The sequence below is a fragment of the Hesperophylax consimilis genome, chromosome 10 (assembly GCF_061612785.1).
Source record: "Hesperophylax consimilis isolate HC1 chromosome 10, BYU_Hcon_1.0, whole genome shotgun sequence".
NCBI lineage: Eukaryota > Metazoa > Arthropoda > Insecta > Trichoptera > Limnephilidae > Hesperophylax > Hesperophylax consimilis.
Window position 1 is genome coordinate 11,027,978 of NC_142845.1, and position 18,809 is coordinate 11,046,786.

The window sequence follows — 18,809 nt, forward strand, 5'->3', positions numbered from 1 at the left end:
GCATGCAAAAAAAATCGGTTGCCCAGCATGCCAACACGAAATTATAATTTGGGAATGGGTGGGGTAGACCTCCATGATAATGGTATACAAAATTATTGGGTCAACATTTGGTCAAAGAAGTGGTACTGGCCTTTATTTGCATCTTGCTTGAGCACCACTCTTTTAAATGGATGGAAGTTGCTATGCTTCTTTGGGAAGTACGAGCATGATATGGGAAACCAGATGACTAGGCGACAGAGAAAACCTTCCCAGAAGGAATTCCGTGTGGAGGTTACTCGTACTCTTTTATTGTCTTTTCCAAATCAGGTCAATGCCGAATTCGGAGATTCTCGTGTGAAGGAAGAAGGCCATGACGCAGAAGATGGGAATCGTGTGCGTCGAATGCAAGAATTTCATTTGACATATCGTGGCGAATCTCGAATTTGTTGTGCTCTATGTAAAAAAAATCCAGCAGTCTATCGATGCCGGGCCTGCAACCGCGCCCCTCATTTTGACTGCTTCGCACGGTATCACTTAGAGAATAATTTGGTTAGATTTGGTTAGTTTTCCTCATTCTAGAAGGTTTTTTCTAATATTGAATTTTTTGTTATTTTGTGTATTTTCCATTAATAAATTGTATTTTCATTGAATTATAAACAATGGCAATTATTTATTTTACATTATCAATATAAATCATACAGTTTACTGCATTTTACCCATACTTGACGTAAATTTTGCTTAGGGGGGTTACCTCCAAGCGTTGCGTTTAGGCATCAATTTTCTAGACGCTCCGGTGAGAGGGTGGGCGGGCGGAAAATTCTAAAACTGATTTTGGGCTCTCCTTTAAGTCTATACTATCGGGTTATAATGATGATTCAAGTTTATAAAAATAAAAAATAAATCATGGAGGTAATGGGTTAAACTTAGAAGCGAAATCGCGAAGATCGAAACTATGACAGAACAAAACAGAGGAACACATATTTAACATAGCGAGAAGGAAATAGATTGGGCAGCAATATTGCCATAACATCGGTAGCGAAGCGATCTCACCAACAAGACAGGGCAATTCGTTGACCAGAATTGCCCGACAATACGTACATCCTGATGGCTGAACACCAGCAATACATTATCGGCTAGACAGTGCCTTAAAATATTGCTCATGTACGGGCATTTACCTTTTTCAATGTTGGGTAACAAAACAAAGAAAAAATATTATTTATTTATTTTTAAAAATAATTTATTTAAATACACACAAATGATGAATAACAAAAAACTAACCAACAAAATTGTTTATTGAAATTTTAGAGTTATGAAATACGTATAAATGTTCGGTAGCAAAAATATAATTTACTGAAATTTTAAGTACATACTAATTTTATTATATTTAATTTAAATATTAGATTGATTTTTTATTATTTAATTAAATGTATTATAGAAAGGGAGCAATGCAGCAACTTCGGTATGACCTGGAACATGGTTTGAAAGAGAGATATGTAAATACGAATGTTAGAGGGACCCCGCTAATATTAAAAAAAACTAAAACAATTAAACAAAAATGATGAAAATATTAATAAAGCACGACTCGTTTGAAATAAAGCAAAAATCTCTCGACAAATGTTTCAGTTTCATTTAAAGATACACTGTGAATTGTTTCAGGCCTATAACATATTAAATAAGAAAATAAAATGAGTTTTTAATAGTTTTCAGAGCTTACTTTGCGATTTTTCTCTATCGAGGGAATTTCATATAATTAACGTTTCGGTAAAACAAATGTACAGATATTATCTTCAAAAATAACATATATTTAATTTATAACTTAAAGAGTTAAAGGGAAACTTGTTATAAATCGATAGAAAATGGGAATGCGGGTGCTTAAGCGGTTTAAGTCATTTGTTTGAAAATGTAATTATATTATAATCTCTCTACTGAAAACCTCAAATCTACTGGCTTCTGAACATCCCAAAATTATATACATCTTTTAACCCATGGACTTGAGAAGCCCTGGACAGAGCATTAGTGCGATTTTGTATGAATGGCATTGAAGCCAAATCTAGGGTGAGAGAAAACTGCCTGGCAATCATCTTGTATGACTAGATTTAAAACTTAGATTGTAGGAACTATTGAAAGGCAAGATAGAGGGTCGCAGAGGGCCTGGTAGGAGACAAATGTCTTGGCTGCGAAATATACGAGAGTGGACCGGCATTAGAAGTGTGGAGGAGCTATTCCGGGCAGCGCAAGACAAAGAGACATTTTCTAGAGTGATCGCCAACGTCGGGGGGACCTGATACGGCACATAAAGAAGAAAAGTAGGAACTGATTTGACCAGAAAAATCATTAACAACAAATAAAAATAGCATAGAAAAGAACTATGATATAATTTCATCACATGGACCTAAAAAGCCCTGGACGGGGCAATTCAAGAACAATTTGAAGACGCGGGGTGAGGGGGAAGATGTATGAATAATGCCAAAACCTACTTTTTAATGACTTATCCCATTCTTTGTCACATCAAATACCCCAAAAAGATCATAAGCTTTTATAACTGCATTAACAATTTAAAAGTTAGTGAAACAAGATGGCTGCCAGGCAATTCCTCTCACTGTAGATTTGGCTTCAATGCCATTCATACAAATTCGCACTAATGTTCTGGCCAGGGCTTTTTAAGTCCATATTTAATCGCTTAAATATAGAAATAGAGAAGATGATAGATAAAAACATCGCACATTAAATTTTAGTATAAATGCAGTAAGTTCAATGAAAAAACTGTGTTTTTACTTATAGAAACAAAAGTACTGCATTTTTATTTACCAACAGCGATGAATAAATGGAAGTGCAAAATTTTACATAAATTTTTTTTGTTTATAATAATTTTTGGTAAGCCGAATTCAGAAAACATGGTATTTAAATTCATTCCAGTTGACCAGCATATGGGGGAGACGGACAAGGACCTAAGGTTGGGTTAGGTTAGGTTAGGAGAGCTGATATGAAAATGAATGTTACCATTCCTTCTGGCCAGCATGTAGGGGGAGACAGAACAGGAACTGGGATTGGGGTCTGCCCCATGCTGTAGCAGCCACTGCACCAGCCGGTGGTTGCCAGTGCTGGCGGCGAGGTGCAGAGTGGAGTAGCTCTTTTTCTGGGGCTCATTTACTTCACAACCTAAAAAAGATAACAAACTAAAGGGTACAGAAAATAATTTGAATTACTACAAACTTAAAACAATGGTTCCATGATAACTGAACACATTTACAACTCAACACACCTTTAAAAAGTGATATAAAGTCAAGCGATGAAAAAAATGTGTCCACATCTTCGGATCTACCGGATCTGCCCTGATGATGGAAACTGCAACGCTGTCCGAAACGTCGGCTAAAGAAGGAGTTAGCGCAACACGGCATAACACCCCAAAAACAAACAACAAAAATGCTTTTGGCCGTGAGAATCTAAAAACTTACCCAACATAAAGTTTAACTAATTTTTGTTTCATCACTTTTCAAGACTTTATATAACTGTTTAAAGGTGTGTTAAATTGTCATTTTGATGAGTTATCCGGCCACCAAAAAATGTGTATTGCATTTTGTCTCCAGTGACATTTTACAGTGTACCTAATATTCTTTAGCATTTGGAAAGGTCAATAAATAACATTTTTTAAATGTGTGTCGCATCGCGTTTGGGTCCCCACCCAGGCGTCGTGTGTTTAATTCCTCGGCTAGCTAAGTCCTCCATCACAACACTAGTAACATTTTCCGCTTACTGTGGTGGTATTAGGAGATTTTCAAATATTGTCAGGTTATTCTTAATACGAGAATAACAAAAAAAAAAATAATAAAAATTGAAAAAAAAAAATTCTAATAGATATTTAAAAAAAAAGATTTCGAAAAGAATTGTGGTTACTGCAGATTAGTCTCGATTCCACAATAACCTCAGAGCCTGTGAAATTATGCTATCCTCAATTGGAGTAGGTGATACATCCAGAGATGTGCAAAATGGGTACCCAAAACCATTTGAAATGCAAAATGGAAATGGGTCAAAACTTTTCCATTTGAAAATGCAAAATGGTTTTTAGAAAAGCATTTCAAATGCAAAATGCAAAATACCTATTTTCAAAATGCATTGAAAATGCAAAATGGTTTCTCAGGTCAAACAATTAAAATAATTATAGAATTTTTAAACAATTTTGTCATAATAATGGACATCAATGTAGAACAAACATTATACATGATGGTAAATCCAAAAACATCACGACTACAGATTATGAAACCACAAAAAATTTGCGCGGGACTAATGTTGCCAACGTAAAAACATAGAAACTGCTATCTCACATTTAATATTACAGCGTCATGGCCCCATGTTCAGTATTTGAATCAGTATTTTTTGTAATGGTATCACTCAATTGCCAGGGCTCCTACCAGGGAGCAACTTGACAAATGTAAATTATCTCTCATAGCGAGGTTGAGGACAGACTGATATTTGGGGCTTATGAAAAAAAGATGAGTGGAGATAGTAGGAAGAATGTTGCAAAAAAGCATTTAAAATGGAAAATGCATTGAGAAAAGCATTTAAAATGCAAAATGGTTTTTAGAAAAGCATTTAAAATGCAAAATGGAAAATACCCATTTTGCATTTCCATTTGAAATGGATTTATTTGAAATAAAGCGCATCTCTGGATACATCAATAATAATCTCAGCACGGGCAAGCCACCCAGTGAGGCCAACATTACTGGAAAACTTTGAAATGTGAAAAACGATAATTGTTTTGTTGTAGTTTAAAATGGAAACTTGTAAAACATATTAGTTTAAACGGCTACTAGCCGAGTGAACACATGCGTCAGATTCCCACCCAGGCGTTGCGAGTTCAAAGCATTGCTATCTGAGTCCTCCATCATTGCATAAGCAACATTTTCAGCTTAAACAAAAGTGTGAAATATTTTATTCCGCGTCCAGTGTCCTCAATGTATATCATTTTGGTACCTAGCCGAACAATGGGGCCCCAAAGAAAATTTCACGTATTATATTCCGATAACTCTGTCCTTAATGTGTATCTACCATCTTCATAGCATCGCCAAATTACGCCGAATATATTAGTATTGTACAAAAAAAAACAAATAAATAACAACCAAAAAACGTCGTAAAAAAATTTGCCAGTGTGAGTGGTTCATTTATGCCATTGTGCATTCTGAGAACGCAAGATGCGCGCGACACTTCTAGGCCCTATTACGCTCGGCGTAACGACGTATAATAAATGCATGGTGAGGCCGTGCAGGAGACTGCTAGGAGACTTTGTATGCAGCGCGATGTATACGCGTAATACGACGTAAAATGAGTTGCGCAAGACATGCTCAGTGTGTTTTGGCCCTCAGAAACCATTTATTTCCCATCAGGGCCTTCTATGTGGAGTTAATATTAAAAAATTAAACAAAAATTGGTCTCCGGCTAGGGCCCTCCACCCATTGGTTGGGGCCCTAGGCCGGGGCCTCTCGGGCCTAAGCGGAAGTCCGGCCCTGACCGAGACGAATCGTTACGTTTGTATCTGGTACTAATTTAATGTAAGTCACAATTATTGTAAGGCTAGCTTTAGACTTGTAAGTTTTTTCGTAAATTTACGACTTCTAGCCAATGGGCATATTGCATTTTGAAAATCCAATACGCCCATTGGCTAGAAGTCGTAAATTTACTAAAAACTTACAAGTCTAAAGCTAGCCTAAAAAACTAACGTGTTTGTAATTTTGGCGCGAGTTACAAACGTAATTTTTTGTTTTTTTTACGAATTTGTTGAAGGGGGGGGGGGGCAGCTGCTCCCTCCTGTCGACACCCATGCTCAATACATTTCGATTCCGAATGGTGGTCTTTCACCAGGGCATTACTGAGAGTATCTACCATTTTGTGAGACTCTTCGTACGAATAAAATTACTTTCCCTGTCTCATATCCAGGGATAAATCACTTTCCCTGTCATATCCAGGAATAAATCACTTTCCCTGTAATATCCAGGGATAAATCACTTTCCCTGTCATACCCAGAGATAAATCACTTTTCTTGTCATATCCAGGGATATATCACTTTCCCTGTCATATCCAGGGATATATCACTTTCCCTGTCATATCCAGGTATCCAGGTCATTATAGTTTGGTAAATATTAAAATAGTTTGCTAAATCATATTGAATCGGCATAGCTTCTTAACGGGAATTGCTTGGAAATTAGGCCTAGAAGGAAGCGATTACTCTAACGATGAACTTGTAGTAAAATTATTTTTTTCTTCTTCAGAAAAAACTAAGGACGGACTTTGATCTCATCTGCATTTTCTAAATTATTAACAGTATGATTAACTCGTATCCATCCTGAACTCCATCAAAACCTTCACTTGACATTCTCTTTAATTATTATAAGTGTTTTGGTGCCCTATTTTTGTTATAGGTGTAATTTTTTAGTATGCTGTATTGTAACATTTCTCCTTGAAATTAACTTCGCGTAAGTTAGTAAATGCATAAATAAGTCATACAGCAGTCAATTCAAATCTCCCGGTAAAATGCGGACTTCAAGCTACGTCACGACTTTCTAACCAATCACCGATCTACACCATGTATGAGCGAACCGTGTATAATATTCTTTCGAACCTTGAGCTTAAAGGCCCGTTTATAATAGGAATAAGCGGTAAGAATAAGCCGTAAGGCCCTAGGCCGTAGAAGTTGGAAGATAGGAAACCTGTGTATCCGTTTATAATAGATGGCAATAATCTCTTATTTTTTTCCATAACCGAAAAGATGGTCCAACTTTAACTTTTGCGGTTACGGATTACAGAAAGCTGAGATATATACCGAGATTTATGTATTTTCGATCGATACTCTATGGATCTACTATTTGACAAGAGTGGTTAAATTCAGGTTTATTCATGTATTTGACAATCGAATCGAACAATAATTTTGTGAACAAGTATTTACGCGGAGTTAGATATTTTACCGAATTTTATATATAAATTTGCTGAAGACGAAAGTGATAAAAATAATGGATATAAATGACGCAGAATTGATTTCTTGGGTCGAGCAATTTCGTCATTTATATGACAAGAAAGAAAAAGATTATAAAGACCGAAATGTCGTTGAAAACTCCTGGTTATTTATTGGTAACAAATTGAAAGCATCAAGTGAGTGTAATACAATATGTTTGATAAATATTAATACTTCTATATATTATTACTAACATCAGAGATTTACACATTTTTTATCGTTTTGTATGCGCACATAAAAAGTTAGGTTATTTTGTTAGGGAAGGCTCTCTAGCTCCTTATCTTTTTAAATGTGAATCAATTGATACTTTAACGTATAAGTTTCAATTAGTTTAAGTTGCAATAGGAGACACACAGTTGACGAAAAAAATAAGGAAAAAACGGCGTTGGAGTGTGCGTCCCATTAATCATAAAAGGAAGAAAACAGGACATTTCCATAATTTGTTTAAAGACATGGCGACAGTAGACAACGATCAATTTAAGAAATATACAAGAATGTCGCAGACCAATTTCTATAAATTGTTAGGACTTCTACAACACAAATTAGTAAAGCGAAGCAGACGTGAGCCTTTAAGTCCGGAACATAGACTAGTTATCACATTATTGTAAGTGATAATATCTTTTAATATTTATAATGTTGAGAATTATATTTATTCATTTTGATGTAAAAAATAATGTACTTATATTATTTTAGCCATTTGTCCCAAGGCTGCAGTCTGCAAGTAGTTGCATGGTCCTTTATGATTGGAAAAACCACTGCACATGTAATAATAAAGGAAACTTGCGAGGCAATATGGGATGTTCTTAGTCCCATATATTGCAAACAACCGACAGTCGAAGAATGGAGAGAAAAAGCCAACGAATTTTATAAGCAATGGAATCTCCCTAACTGCTGCGGTGCAATCGATGGTAAACATATTACAATTCAGGCACCTAAAAATTCAGGAACTGCTTTTTTTAATTATAAAAAAACATTCAGCATAGTCCTCTTGGCTGTTTGTGATGCTGACTACATATTCACACTTTTAGACATCGGAGCATATGGCTCGCAAAGTGATGGTGGAGTATTCTCGGAGTCAGCCTTCGGCCGAGGTTTGGACTCCGGTAAAATAAAATTACCAGCAGGTACACCATTACCGAACACAAATATTGATTTTCCGTATTACTTTGTTGGAGACGAGGCTTTTCCTCTAAAACCATACATTTTAAGACCTTTTCCGGGAAGGAATTTAAATCAAGAAAAACGAATCTTTAATTACCGATTATCAAGAGCAAGGAGAACAATAGAAAATTCTTTTGGCATTTTAGCATCTAGGTGGAGAATCTTGAGAAATAGTATCATTGCCGAAGTTGATAATGTAGAAAGGATTACCGCTGCCACAATATGTTTACACAATTTTCTGCGAATCTCTGAAAAAAATGCCGAACAACTAGTGTATTGCCCTTCAAATTTTTGTGACACTGTTAGAGATAATGGTCAAATTTCAGAAGGCTTATTTCGAGAAGAACAAAGTGATAGTGGTTTTCAAAGGATAGGACGGATGGGTGCGAATAATCCATCAAGATCAATGATCGCTCTACGTGACAGCATGGCACATTATCTTTTGCATGAAGGGGCAGTTCCTTGGCAGTGGGCACATATTTCAAGAGGATCCAGACCAGAGTGATATCGAGATTTAGTAAGTTTTTAATGCGTTTACACTCTAGTAAACTGAAGTCTCAATAAATGAAAACTCAATGTATCCTTAATGTAAGACAGATCAGACATCGCCTTTGTAATTATTATTTTTTTTTTAATAATAAATGTTGATTAAAAAAAAATAGCAATTTTTATTGTCTTTTATTTTATTTTATTTTTTTTTCACTTGAAGAAAAATTGTACAGATCGTGTTTAGAAAAAAAATACAATTTATGTAAAATTATATATATATAAATTTCCAATTATTCTGAGTAATACATATTATGCAATATGTATTACTCAGAATATTTGGAAATTACTTGCATAATTTCTATTTTGCACTTTATCAAATTAGTTTTTTCTATATTTTTCATATCAGCATATAGTGAATTGCAAAAGTTTTGCAATGAATTTTCTTCTACACTCAAAGTGTTTTTGTCCGTTACAAATTTTTTGAAAACTTCTACGGCTTCATCCATTTTGGCTTGGACGGATGCTATGTTGGGATTTTGTTCATTTAATGGTGTGGATCTGGAGCGCGGGCGTTTTGTTGCTCTCGGAGTGCAGCCTACAGATTCTATGGTCTCGTCCATTGGTATGACACCAAAACCCTCAAGCGTAACTGAAAATTTAATTAGTATTATTACTATGTTTATAATCGAGACAAATCATTATAGATGGAAGAATCACTCATCAGCTGTATAAAATCATTCTCAATTTTACTTTATACATTCAAACATAAACATAATTGCTACAACCGAAAGTGTCTGATGATAGTATCTATAAAGCCATATTATAAAATTTTTAAATAAAATCACAAACCAGTTTGTTCGTCCAGATTTTCCACATATTCTTTTGATGTTCCATCAAGGAACTGAATGTCATCGTATGTAAGTGATTCATCACAAAAATCTGGAGAATCATTTTCAGTATCATTGTTTGGTAACTCGACGTTACCAAATGTTTTCCGTCGTTTTACATATTCGTATAAAAATGATAAATTTTTCATTAGTGGCCATTCTTTGTGACCTGATGCTCCTGATCCAGATCGTTCAAATTTGCATCGTTCTTTTGCAAATCGACTCCGCAAGGCAATCCATCGCAATCTACATTCAGAACCTAGAAGCAATAATTATAATTGTTTGTACAACTGTATTCCATCCAGATTATTTTATATAAAATTGTATGTGACGTGTATTCAGCGCACTTAAACTAATTGAAACTTATACGTTAAAGTATCAATTGATTCACATTTAAAAAGATAAGGAGCTAGAGAGCCTTCCCTAACAAAATAACCTAACTTTTTATGTGCGCATACAAAACGATAAAAAATGTGTAAATCTCTGATGTTAGTAATAATATATAGAAGTATTAATATTTATCAAACATATTGTATTACACTCACTTGATGCTTTCAATTTGTTACCAATAAATAACCAGGAGTTTTCAACGACATTTCGGTCTTTATAATCTTTTTCTTTCTTGTCATATAAATGACGAAATTGCTCGACCCAAGAAATCAATTCTGCGTCATTTATATCCATTATTTTTATCACTTTCGTCTTCAGCAAATTTATATATAAAATTCGGTAAAATATCTAACTCCGCGTAAATACTTGTTCACAAAATTATTGTTCGATTCGATTGTCAAATACATGAATAAACCTGAATTTAACCACTCTTGTCAAATAGTAGATCCATAGAGTATCGATCGAAAATACATAAATCTCGGTATATATCTCAGCTTTCTGTAATCCGTAACCGCAAAAGTTAAAGTTGGACCATCTTTTCGGTTATGGAAAAAAATAAGAGATTATTGCCATCTATTATAAACGGATACACAGGTTTCCTATCTTCCAACTTCTACGGCCTAGGGCCTTACGGCTTATTCTTACCGCTTATTCCTATTATAAACGGGCCTTTACACCGTGGACCGAAAATGCCCTCTTACACAGATAAGTTTGCAAGCCGGTAAATTATAATTAACGTTAAGTAAATATAAGTACTTACCGACTTCAACTAGAAGATCCAAAATTGAGAAATCAGTCATATTTTTAGTGATGACGGCACACGCAGCAAGAAAGAATGGGCTATCTCCTCTTGATGTGGAAGTATTTATATCCGCACCTATAAATATTTAAATGATAAACATTACGCCGGCATCTAAGCACAACATTTACGTACCTATTAGAACTTATTATGAAACTCTGCAAAATATTTTCACAGCTCCCACAAGGGAAATATTTTTAAATACCGGATTAGAAATTTTTATTCCTTTACCATTTTCAAGCATTTTAATAATAATTTCCTTAGAACCCGAGGCGCAAGCTTTCTGAAAATAACACGTCAATAAACAAATAAAACAAAATAATAATCAATTAGTCCTAAGATTTGGCAAATAACTAACATAATATATCTAAATATTATTAAATTTTGTAAAATAAATATTATTTTTTACCAGGAATGGTGTAGTGTTATTTATACGAAAGTTTATCACTTCGGGAAATGTGCTGATATAATTCAAACAATTCTTGGTTTCACTTGCGTTGTTAAAAGAACGCTGAAAACAAAAGATAGTATCAATAAAAAATTAAAACAATAATATGTATAAATAAATCGATAAACTTGATACAATACGAATTCCTTACAACAATGGCTTGAATTAATTTTACTGAAATTTTTTTCTTGATATCCGTTTCTCTCACTTCTGTAGTAAACCCTCCCGTTGCCTTGCGTATTATTTTATTAAGTCCAAACATTATAAATGCACAACCAGCCGCAAATAGAAATGAGCATAATAAATCATGCATAATAAACCACTCAGGCAATGAGGCCAAACAGAGAACTAAAAATAAACACAAATAATTCAAAATGTCCGTTATCGACCTGCAAAAATAAATCACTCACGTGACCTGTAGGAAAAACTGGAAAAGCATCTAAATGTGTGCGCCCAAGCAGCAATGCCGTACCTTCCGAAATTTTGGTAGGTCTACCGATCTACCGATACTCGCAGAAAATCAACCGAAATTTTCGAAAACCTTCAGAAGAAGATTCTGACTTATGGGCAATTTCTTCCGAAAATAGTTAAATGGAAAATTCTTATGCCCATGGATTTTAAAATAATATTGTGCGAAATAAGTTTTTTCTGATATTCTCTTGCCACACCCCCTCCCCCCTGTCCTGTTTAGAAAATTCCCCCACGGAATCGAAAGAATATTTTGAGGAATCCAGTACTGAGGTAGCAATACCCCGCACAAATCCATTCTGAAATTCTACCGATTTTCGTATCTAATCTACCGATATTTTTCTCCCAAATCTACCGATTTTTGTTTCGCGGTATGGCATCACTGGCCCAAGGATTGTAGAAAATGTATGCCTGCGCCTGCGCACACTTGTAATTTTAAAAAGGCTAATAATATAGTTTTTGAATCCAGTAAATACTGCGACCAAGGAACTACGTGGGTGGTTTATTTATGAACTACACAAAAACAAAAACACGTGCCATATGCCCCTTCAGACAGAGCGATTTTAATTGAAAGACTTTTTTATTGAACGACAAAAATTGAACAAGATATCGTTCGGACGTTTCAGTCTAACTCGGACCGATATTGTTTATCGAAATGGCGTCAAGTGAAGTTATCACTGCGTACATCCCTAAAATTTCGGACCTTTTACGGAACGAATTTGAGAATATGAAAAAGCGCAAAAAACGTTGTATGTGGTCCAGAAAATGGATTATAAGGAAAAACGAATCAGGTGCTTCTAACACTGTATTGAGAGAGATGGCGTTAAAAGATACTGAAGACTATCGCAATGATTTGCGAATTTCGGAAGAACAATTTGATGTACTGCTGTCTAAAATTCAATAAAAAAATTCCAAAAACAGGACACAGTTATGCGCGCGGCTGTCCCGGCATAAACTAATTTACAAATTACGCTGATTATTTTTCAAGTATAGCTTATATGTACCTACAGAGTTCCAAAAATACGATATCATTGTTTAAAAAAGAAGTGTTCGTTGCAATAGTTGATGCCCTAAATTTTTTTATGAAGGAAAAAAAATAACATTCAGAGACATGCCATTTAAGAACAATAACTACTAAGTCACAGTAACATTTCAAATATAATATTATTAATTGCAGTGTCACGGGCATTTCTATTTTTGTAAACTTCTTGCTTCTGATCCCAAAGACACGACCACTTAATACATTTTTTTATTGAAATAGATGCCGTGATAGTGGGTACGCATAAATAAACCATTCTCTAAGAACGTCTAACGTCTACTTTCAACTGCAGGGAGATAAAAATTGCCATCGACTTGAAACAAATATGCACACGTTTCGATTCGGCGGGAAAAACGAACAATGACTCATACTTGAACAACAAAAGTAGACGGCTTTCAACTTTCGTCGCTCAACTTAAAACTTATCAACATCTGAAAGTGTGTTCACACTCGCCGATTAGTAATTTAGATTTCAAGTGTCATTCAACATAAAGTTGATCAACTAAAATCGCTCTGTCTGAATCGATAATAAATTTACTGGCACGTGCAGAATGTGCACGGAAAATATTGTTATGATGGACAACACTGATAGTATGCCGTCATAGACAACAACTGTGTTATGCAAAAATGATCCTAAATACTACCTAGGCATGTGCTCTTTTAAACTGTTTTAGCATAACAGATTGAAATAATGCTACCATGCTTATAACCGATCGTATTTTTACTTCCGTGCAGGTGTAGAAACTACAGAAAGAAGTAAAAAATTGGGTCACTGCCAGTGTTGAAGAAGTGCATTTATATTGTGTTTTAGCACTTATTACGATTTGCAGGAATTATGAATATTATCTGTAGATTCGTTAATTTAAATGGGAAATTCCAATATTAAATCTGATAGCAATAATGCAAATGACAATCATGTAACACGTGAAAGACAAAATGATGTTAGCCAGGTAAGAAAACAGATAAGACTAAACACAGCTGGTAAATAATGCGTAGTCTCAGATGTTTTGTATAAATAACACTCCTTTGTAAACACATCCCGCATATCGCACACGCTTATCCTATTTCAAATGCTTCTTATTTTGTTTATCAGGTGAGTATAAGACTTGACAATGACATTCATTTGTTTGGCAACAATCGTTATCTACAGAAATCGTGTGTATTTATGAACGTAATTATTTTCGTGTGGTTATTTAAAATGTCTAATTCTTTGTATTATTATTTTATTTTTTGCAGTTTAGTTTGTCGAGCTTTATTGGCAATTTAAGTGGACGGTCATTTGTGAGTACGACAAGCAATTACTCAGCATATAGCTCATCACGACCGTGGTCGAGGGTATCGAGAAGAAGGTATGTCAGTCTTTTATTATCCAATTATGTTGCCAACCTTTCATAACCTCCCTAATGCTTTTATTACTAACACAGGGGACCACTAGACGTTGTTGGAGGTGTAAAATTCAGAGCACATAGTACTATTGCGTTTATTTTATTTGGATAGTGCACAAGAGTCCCACCTTCCCCTGTGGCATTACCGATTGGAATAAGATTATTTTTCTCTTATTCCGCCTCACTCTTAATACGCAATATTTCACTTACAAATAAATGGATTTAGCTTTATTAATTCAAAACATGATTTATTATGTCGGGGGAGATGGAAAAATACGCACTTTTAATTTCGTTTATTAAGTCACTTATGCGATATGTCAATTAGTATGCAGCGCCGTTATAGTCGCAGCCGACGGCGACTATGTTCATATCCAGAGTTGCATTATATTCATAATATTGTATTAGAATTAAATCACAAACCAGTCTATACAAACTACTTGAAAACTGGGATATAACTCTAAAGGGGACGCGAGCAGGCGTTATTAAAGGTTCCCCAACATTTATAGTAACTTTTAGTTATATATATCTAAATTCAAGTATTAATTCGAAGTAAACATTCCATATTTACCGTGAAGCGGAATTCGTAACCTTTACCGGAATAAGTTGTGTGGCTGAAGAAGTGGGGAGGGGAAAGAAATGGGAATAATGAAGTTTGGAATGTAACTGACTAAACACGTAACAAGTAATGTTCAGATTTTTGCTTACAAGAGACCTGGGAGATACTGATGAATTCCGCCTAATGCATGCATTTAAAAAAACACTTGATTTCAACTTAATTACTAATGGAAACAACTATTTAAGTCAGGGGAGATGTAAACATGCACTGAATAGGTTTTTAGGTTTAAGTCTGAGGCGGTTTACTTACGTTCCCTGCAAGCACTTAGGCCATAGGCCCATTGTACTATCTCCCATTTTACCTCATTCCCTTGCCAGTAACCCGGTCCTTTTATGAAGTTCACCAGGGCTGTCATTGGATATGTGGCGATGTCTTCTGGTTCCACACTGTGTCTTCCCAGGTATCTGAGCCTTATTCCCAGCAGAGCGGGACATTGGCACCATAGGTGAATTGGAGTCTCTTCCTCCTCTTCACATTTCCTACAGATGTTGGTGTTTTCCACTCCCAACAGTTGCATGTGTCTCCTGAGATGGCAGTGTCCCGTTAATAGTCCTACCAGTTCCCTCAGTGAGTTTCTGTCCATATCGAGTAGTTGCCTGGTTCGGTTAGGGTCCGGTCCGTTTATGAGTACTTTAGATTGCCTTCTTCCATTCCTTCCAGTGTTGGGATTTGACCCACCTCTTGATATGTAGTTTGGTGTGGCAAGCTGCTACTCCTACGGCCGGCTCGGATCCCGCAAGTGGTGCTTTCGCCCCTTTCCTTGCTAGTTCGCCAGCCCGCTCGTTGCCCTCAATACCTTTATGTCCTGGTACCCAGAGCAGGGTTACTTTATTGATGGTCGCCAGTTCTATAAGTTTTAGGTTGTTAGTTTGGGTTATTTAATAATTTATGCTATTTCCTAACCTTCAAACTTAACACACTTTGGCCGGAAAAGGTAGTTCTACCCGTTCGGTCGATTGATGCTTAAGGCCGGGGAGGGTAGTTCTACCTATTGCGCCGGCCTCATTTCAATGGCAAAAAAGACAAAACTATTCCAATGTTTTTATATTATTATTATATACCAATCTCTTTATAAAGATCCTACTATATGTACATAATTATCGAATCGTAATGCAAGTTTGTTTTTTATATTTATTTTCGTGCCTTTCGTTTACATCGGTATTTCAACAAAAGGATAGTATATTGTTTCTTATTGAAATAATTCACATCCTGGAATGAGGGTTTTTATGACCGTGAAACCCGATTCGAATCTCTTTCTCTGTTCCGCACCCACTCAACTCCTATGTGCAAGCGAGCGAGATATGTCGGGCGTATTTAAAGAAAGCAGGTATGAGCAAATACCGATAGGCGGACCGTAATAAACATATAACAAGGTTAATTGAGTTGCATTTCAAATAATATTCGATTTTCTTTTAGAACTTTTATAGCTTGGGTATGCTGAGTTATTACGTAGAAATTTTTATTAAAATATTTTAATTATTTTCAAAGATAATTTAAAATGAATTGAAGAAATTCACGCAAGACCTTTATTTTCGCCCGGAGTCAGGGTAGCGCCAGTTCAAAAAATACCTGGCCGAAATGTGTTAACTTTGATTGAGAAAAAAATAGAACTTTAATACATCTTTTACCATTTCCCCTGGCATAAATAGTTGTTTTTTGTAGTAATTAAGCTGAGACGAAGTGCTGTTTACAATTTTTTTGCTTATTAAACTTTGGAACGCCGGACCCTTTTTGAGGTAAATCAAAAATGAACTATTTAAATATTGAAGACAATATTAGTGATTTCTAAACGAAAATCTGAAACAGAAAAATCAGAAAAGGAAACGGTCACATCTGGGACTCGAACCCAGGACCCTTGTCTTTCCGTGACAGTGCTCTACCAACTGAGCTAATGGGACCCTATTCCCCTCAGTCACTTTTAACTGTATCATACTTCGAATAAGAACTACTACGAAGTATGATACAGTTAAAAGTGACCGAGGGGAATAGGGTCCCATTAGCTCAGTTGGTAGAGCACTGTCACGGAAAGACAAGGGTCCTGGGTTCGAGTCCCAGATGTGACCGTTTCCTTTTCTGATTTTTCTGTTTCAGATTTTCGTTTAGAAATCACTAATATTGTCTTCAATATTTAAATATTACAATTTGAGGTTTTACTCAATAAAGTTATTCCGAAAAATAAATAACAAAAATGAACTCTAAAGTGTTTCAAGTGTAAGCGATTCTGTTAAAAAAAATTATGCACTTTCTCTTGGCATAGAGGTTTAAATCGTGTATCAAAAAATTCCAGCGCCAGCAGCCCATGAACGGTTTGTCGGCGGGAAAAAATTCTTGTCACTGTTGTACAAACGGTTTTCCAGAGGTTAAACGTGAGGTGGAAATAGACAAGTTTATCAAACCTTTCAGGCCCCAAAATGAAAACTTTACAGTATACGATAAAAATGAATATTTAGAACCTCGTAAAACTAATTAAAAATCTTAAGGTCAATATGAAGGTGGTTATTTGTTTTTAGAAATTTTAATGGAAAATATTGCATTTCTATTTATGATTAAGAAAAATTTGAGGGTTGAGTAATTTCATCTGAAGAGTTCCCGAAATAAACAAAAATGATTGTAACCATTAATTTAGTTTTTAATATTAAAATTTCCTCCATCATCACAAATTACTTTTATCATGTTATACTTAAACAACTATTCCATATGAAAACACTGAAAAATAACATTTCCAAAATTTGTTTTTTATACTCGTACTTTTGATTTACCATCATTTCCAAGAAGGCATATTCAGAGCCGGTATTTCAGTAAACTTGGGAATATTATGATTAAGATCGTGTTGTCGGGAGTACTACCCGAGACCTAACTATTCATATCGAATGTAAATCATATCTCTCAAGCCATGCTTAGAAATTAACTGAAATATCGACCTACGGTGTTCTTATTTCCATTTCGGTGCTCTAATTCCACCAACGGCTATGTAAAACGCAGCCAGTGATAATTTTAATTAAGTAAGTAAGATAAGTTAATTTTAAGTCACAAAATAAATCTGTTTTTGAGAAAAGTGAAAAGTGATTGAAAGTGCTGCTTATGTAGGGTAATTTCACGCGCACGTGTTTTAACCAGTAAGTTACCCTGCCCCATGGGATCATAATTAAGAGCCTTACTAGTGTGGTCCTTAACAATGTGGAAATTTTTTGTCAGTTGCAAAGGGTTAAGTGTGATTGGCAAGTAACGTTAGTAAAAAATGTTTTTTTACTAGGTGGAATACATCTACGCTCAACAATCCCCTTATCGGAAGTAAGACAGCGTGGCCCGTCGCCAATGTAGAGGCGCTTTTCCTTCCAGAATTTAAGGTTGAGAGCGACACCCAGAGCAAGAAGTTTAATTACGTTGAGACCATTTCCAAAGGGGCCTTTGGGAAAGTTCACAAAGTCCTGCACATTGAGACAGATAAATTGTACGCTCTGAAGGTGTTGTCTAAATCCCAGGTAATTAATTAATGATATTAAAACATCTCGGTTTTTGCTACGAGCATTGGCATTTTATAGAGTACTTACAAAATTATTTTTTGGTCCCGTGACAAAAAATTACACTGAAGAAATGTGAAGAATAAAGTATTCCCAGGCAGAGCTTGTATGCACGTCTTCATGGATTATTCGAAAGGAACGCACGTCTACTTGCTTCTTATAATATTGACGGGTGACAGTGACAATTCTTCTACATTTGACGGATATTGACGATAGCATATATTTATATTAAAAACGTATTATTTATAAGTACATTGATGATTATTAAATGTAATATTTTATTTGTATGAAAACTTGAATAAATATGTTTAATAGCAATAAAAACGCGAGTTATATGCCCATTAGTTGTATTTATTTGTTCAGTTGAAAATGTCTGAAGAAATAATGATGAAAATGTTGGAACATAAAATTATACAGGAATTATTTTTTTTAGTTACATTTTACAAAACAAGTTATAATATTAAAATATGCATATTTTTTCAAGTGTTTTAAAAATTCTAATATTCAAAATTGCATTGCCACATTTCATCACAATGACATTTGAATTTGAAGTGTTACAAATCTAGAAAGTCGTTCAGGACAGGAACTGATATAAACTTTATAACGTTAATGTCATATTATTTTT

The 18,809-nt window shown here is 35.1% G+C and overlaps 2 protein-coding genes and 1 long non-coding RNA gene across 6 annotated transcripts in view; 1 reads left to right on the top strand and 2 right to left on the bottom strand.

Moving 5' to 3' along the window:
- Positions 1 to 1,192: 1,192 nt before the first annotated feature.
- Positions 1,193 to 18,497, bottom strand: LOC149420279 (uncharacterized). 4 transcript variants are annotated; one of them, XM_089636571.1, is made up of 6 exons: positions 18,215 to 18,497; positions 11,118 to 11,219; positions 10,940 to 10,991; positions 10,670 to 10,786; positions 2,980 to 3,138; positions 1,193 to 1,445 (listed from the first exon to the last, which is right to left on the bottom strand). In XM_089636571.1, exons 3-6 carry the CDS (start codon positions 10,950 to 10,952, stop codon positions 1,396 to 1,398), a joined length of 339 nt encoding a protein of 112 aa, XP_089492697.1. In that variant the 5' UTR covers positions 10,953 to 10,991; positions 11,118 to 11,219; positions 18,215 to 18,497; the 3' UTR covers positions 1,193 to 1,395. The 4 variants fall into 4 exon arrangements, with proteins under 4 accessions (XP_089492697.1, XP_089492698.1, XP_089492696.1 ...); XM_089636572.1 differs by lacking the exon at positions 18,215 to 18,497 and adding an exon at positions 11,308 to 11,471 and having other exon boundaries at positions 11,201 to 11,219; XM_089636570.1 differs by lacking the exon at positions 18,215 to 18,497 and adding an exon at positions 11,308 to 11,471.
- LOC149420280 (uncharacterized) lies at positions 8,943 to 10,512 on the bottom strand. Its single transcript, XR_016302704.1, has 3 exons — positions 10,065 to 10,512; positions 9,482 to 9,778; positions 8,943 to 9,281 (listed from the first exon to the last, which is right to left on the bottom strand). It is a non-coding gene; the product is annotated as an uncharacterized LOC149420280 (long non-coding RNA).
- Positions 13,415 to 18,809, top strand: part of S6KL (ribosomal protein S6 kinase like) — a 219,188-nt gene continuing 213,793 nt past the window's right edge. Inside the window, exons 1-3 of the mRNA XM_089636568.1 lie at positions 13,415 to 13,612; positions 13,899 to 14,011; positions 17,917 to 18,145. Of these exons, the coding sequence (XP_089492694.1) occupies positions 13,529 to 13,612; positions 13,899 to 14,011; positions 17,917 to 18,145 (426 nt within the window). The 5' untranslated portion in view covers positions 13,415 to 13,528. The remainder of the gene's footprint in view (positions 13,613 to 13,898; positions 14,012 to 17,916; positions 18,146 to 18,809) is intronic.

Coding starts and splice junctions, on each gene's coding strand:
- LOC149420279 (XM_089636570.1), bottom strand. CDS start 11,469: ATGCATGATTTATTATGCTCATTTCTATTTGCGGCTGGTTGTGCATTT. Junction 3,139..10,669: donor GGATCTTCTAGTTGAAGTCG/GTAAGTACTTAT, acceptor TATCTTTTTTAG/GTTGTGAAGTAAATGAGCCC. Junction 1,446..2,979: donor CATGCTGGCCAGAAGGAATG/GTAACATTCATT, acceptor ACCATGTTCCAG/GTCATACCGAAGTTGCTGCA.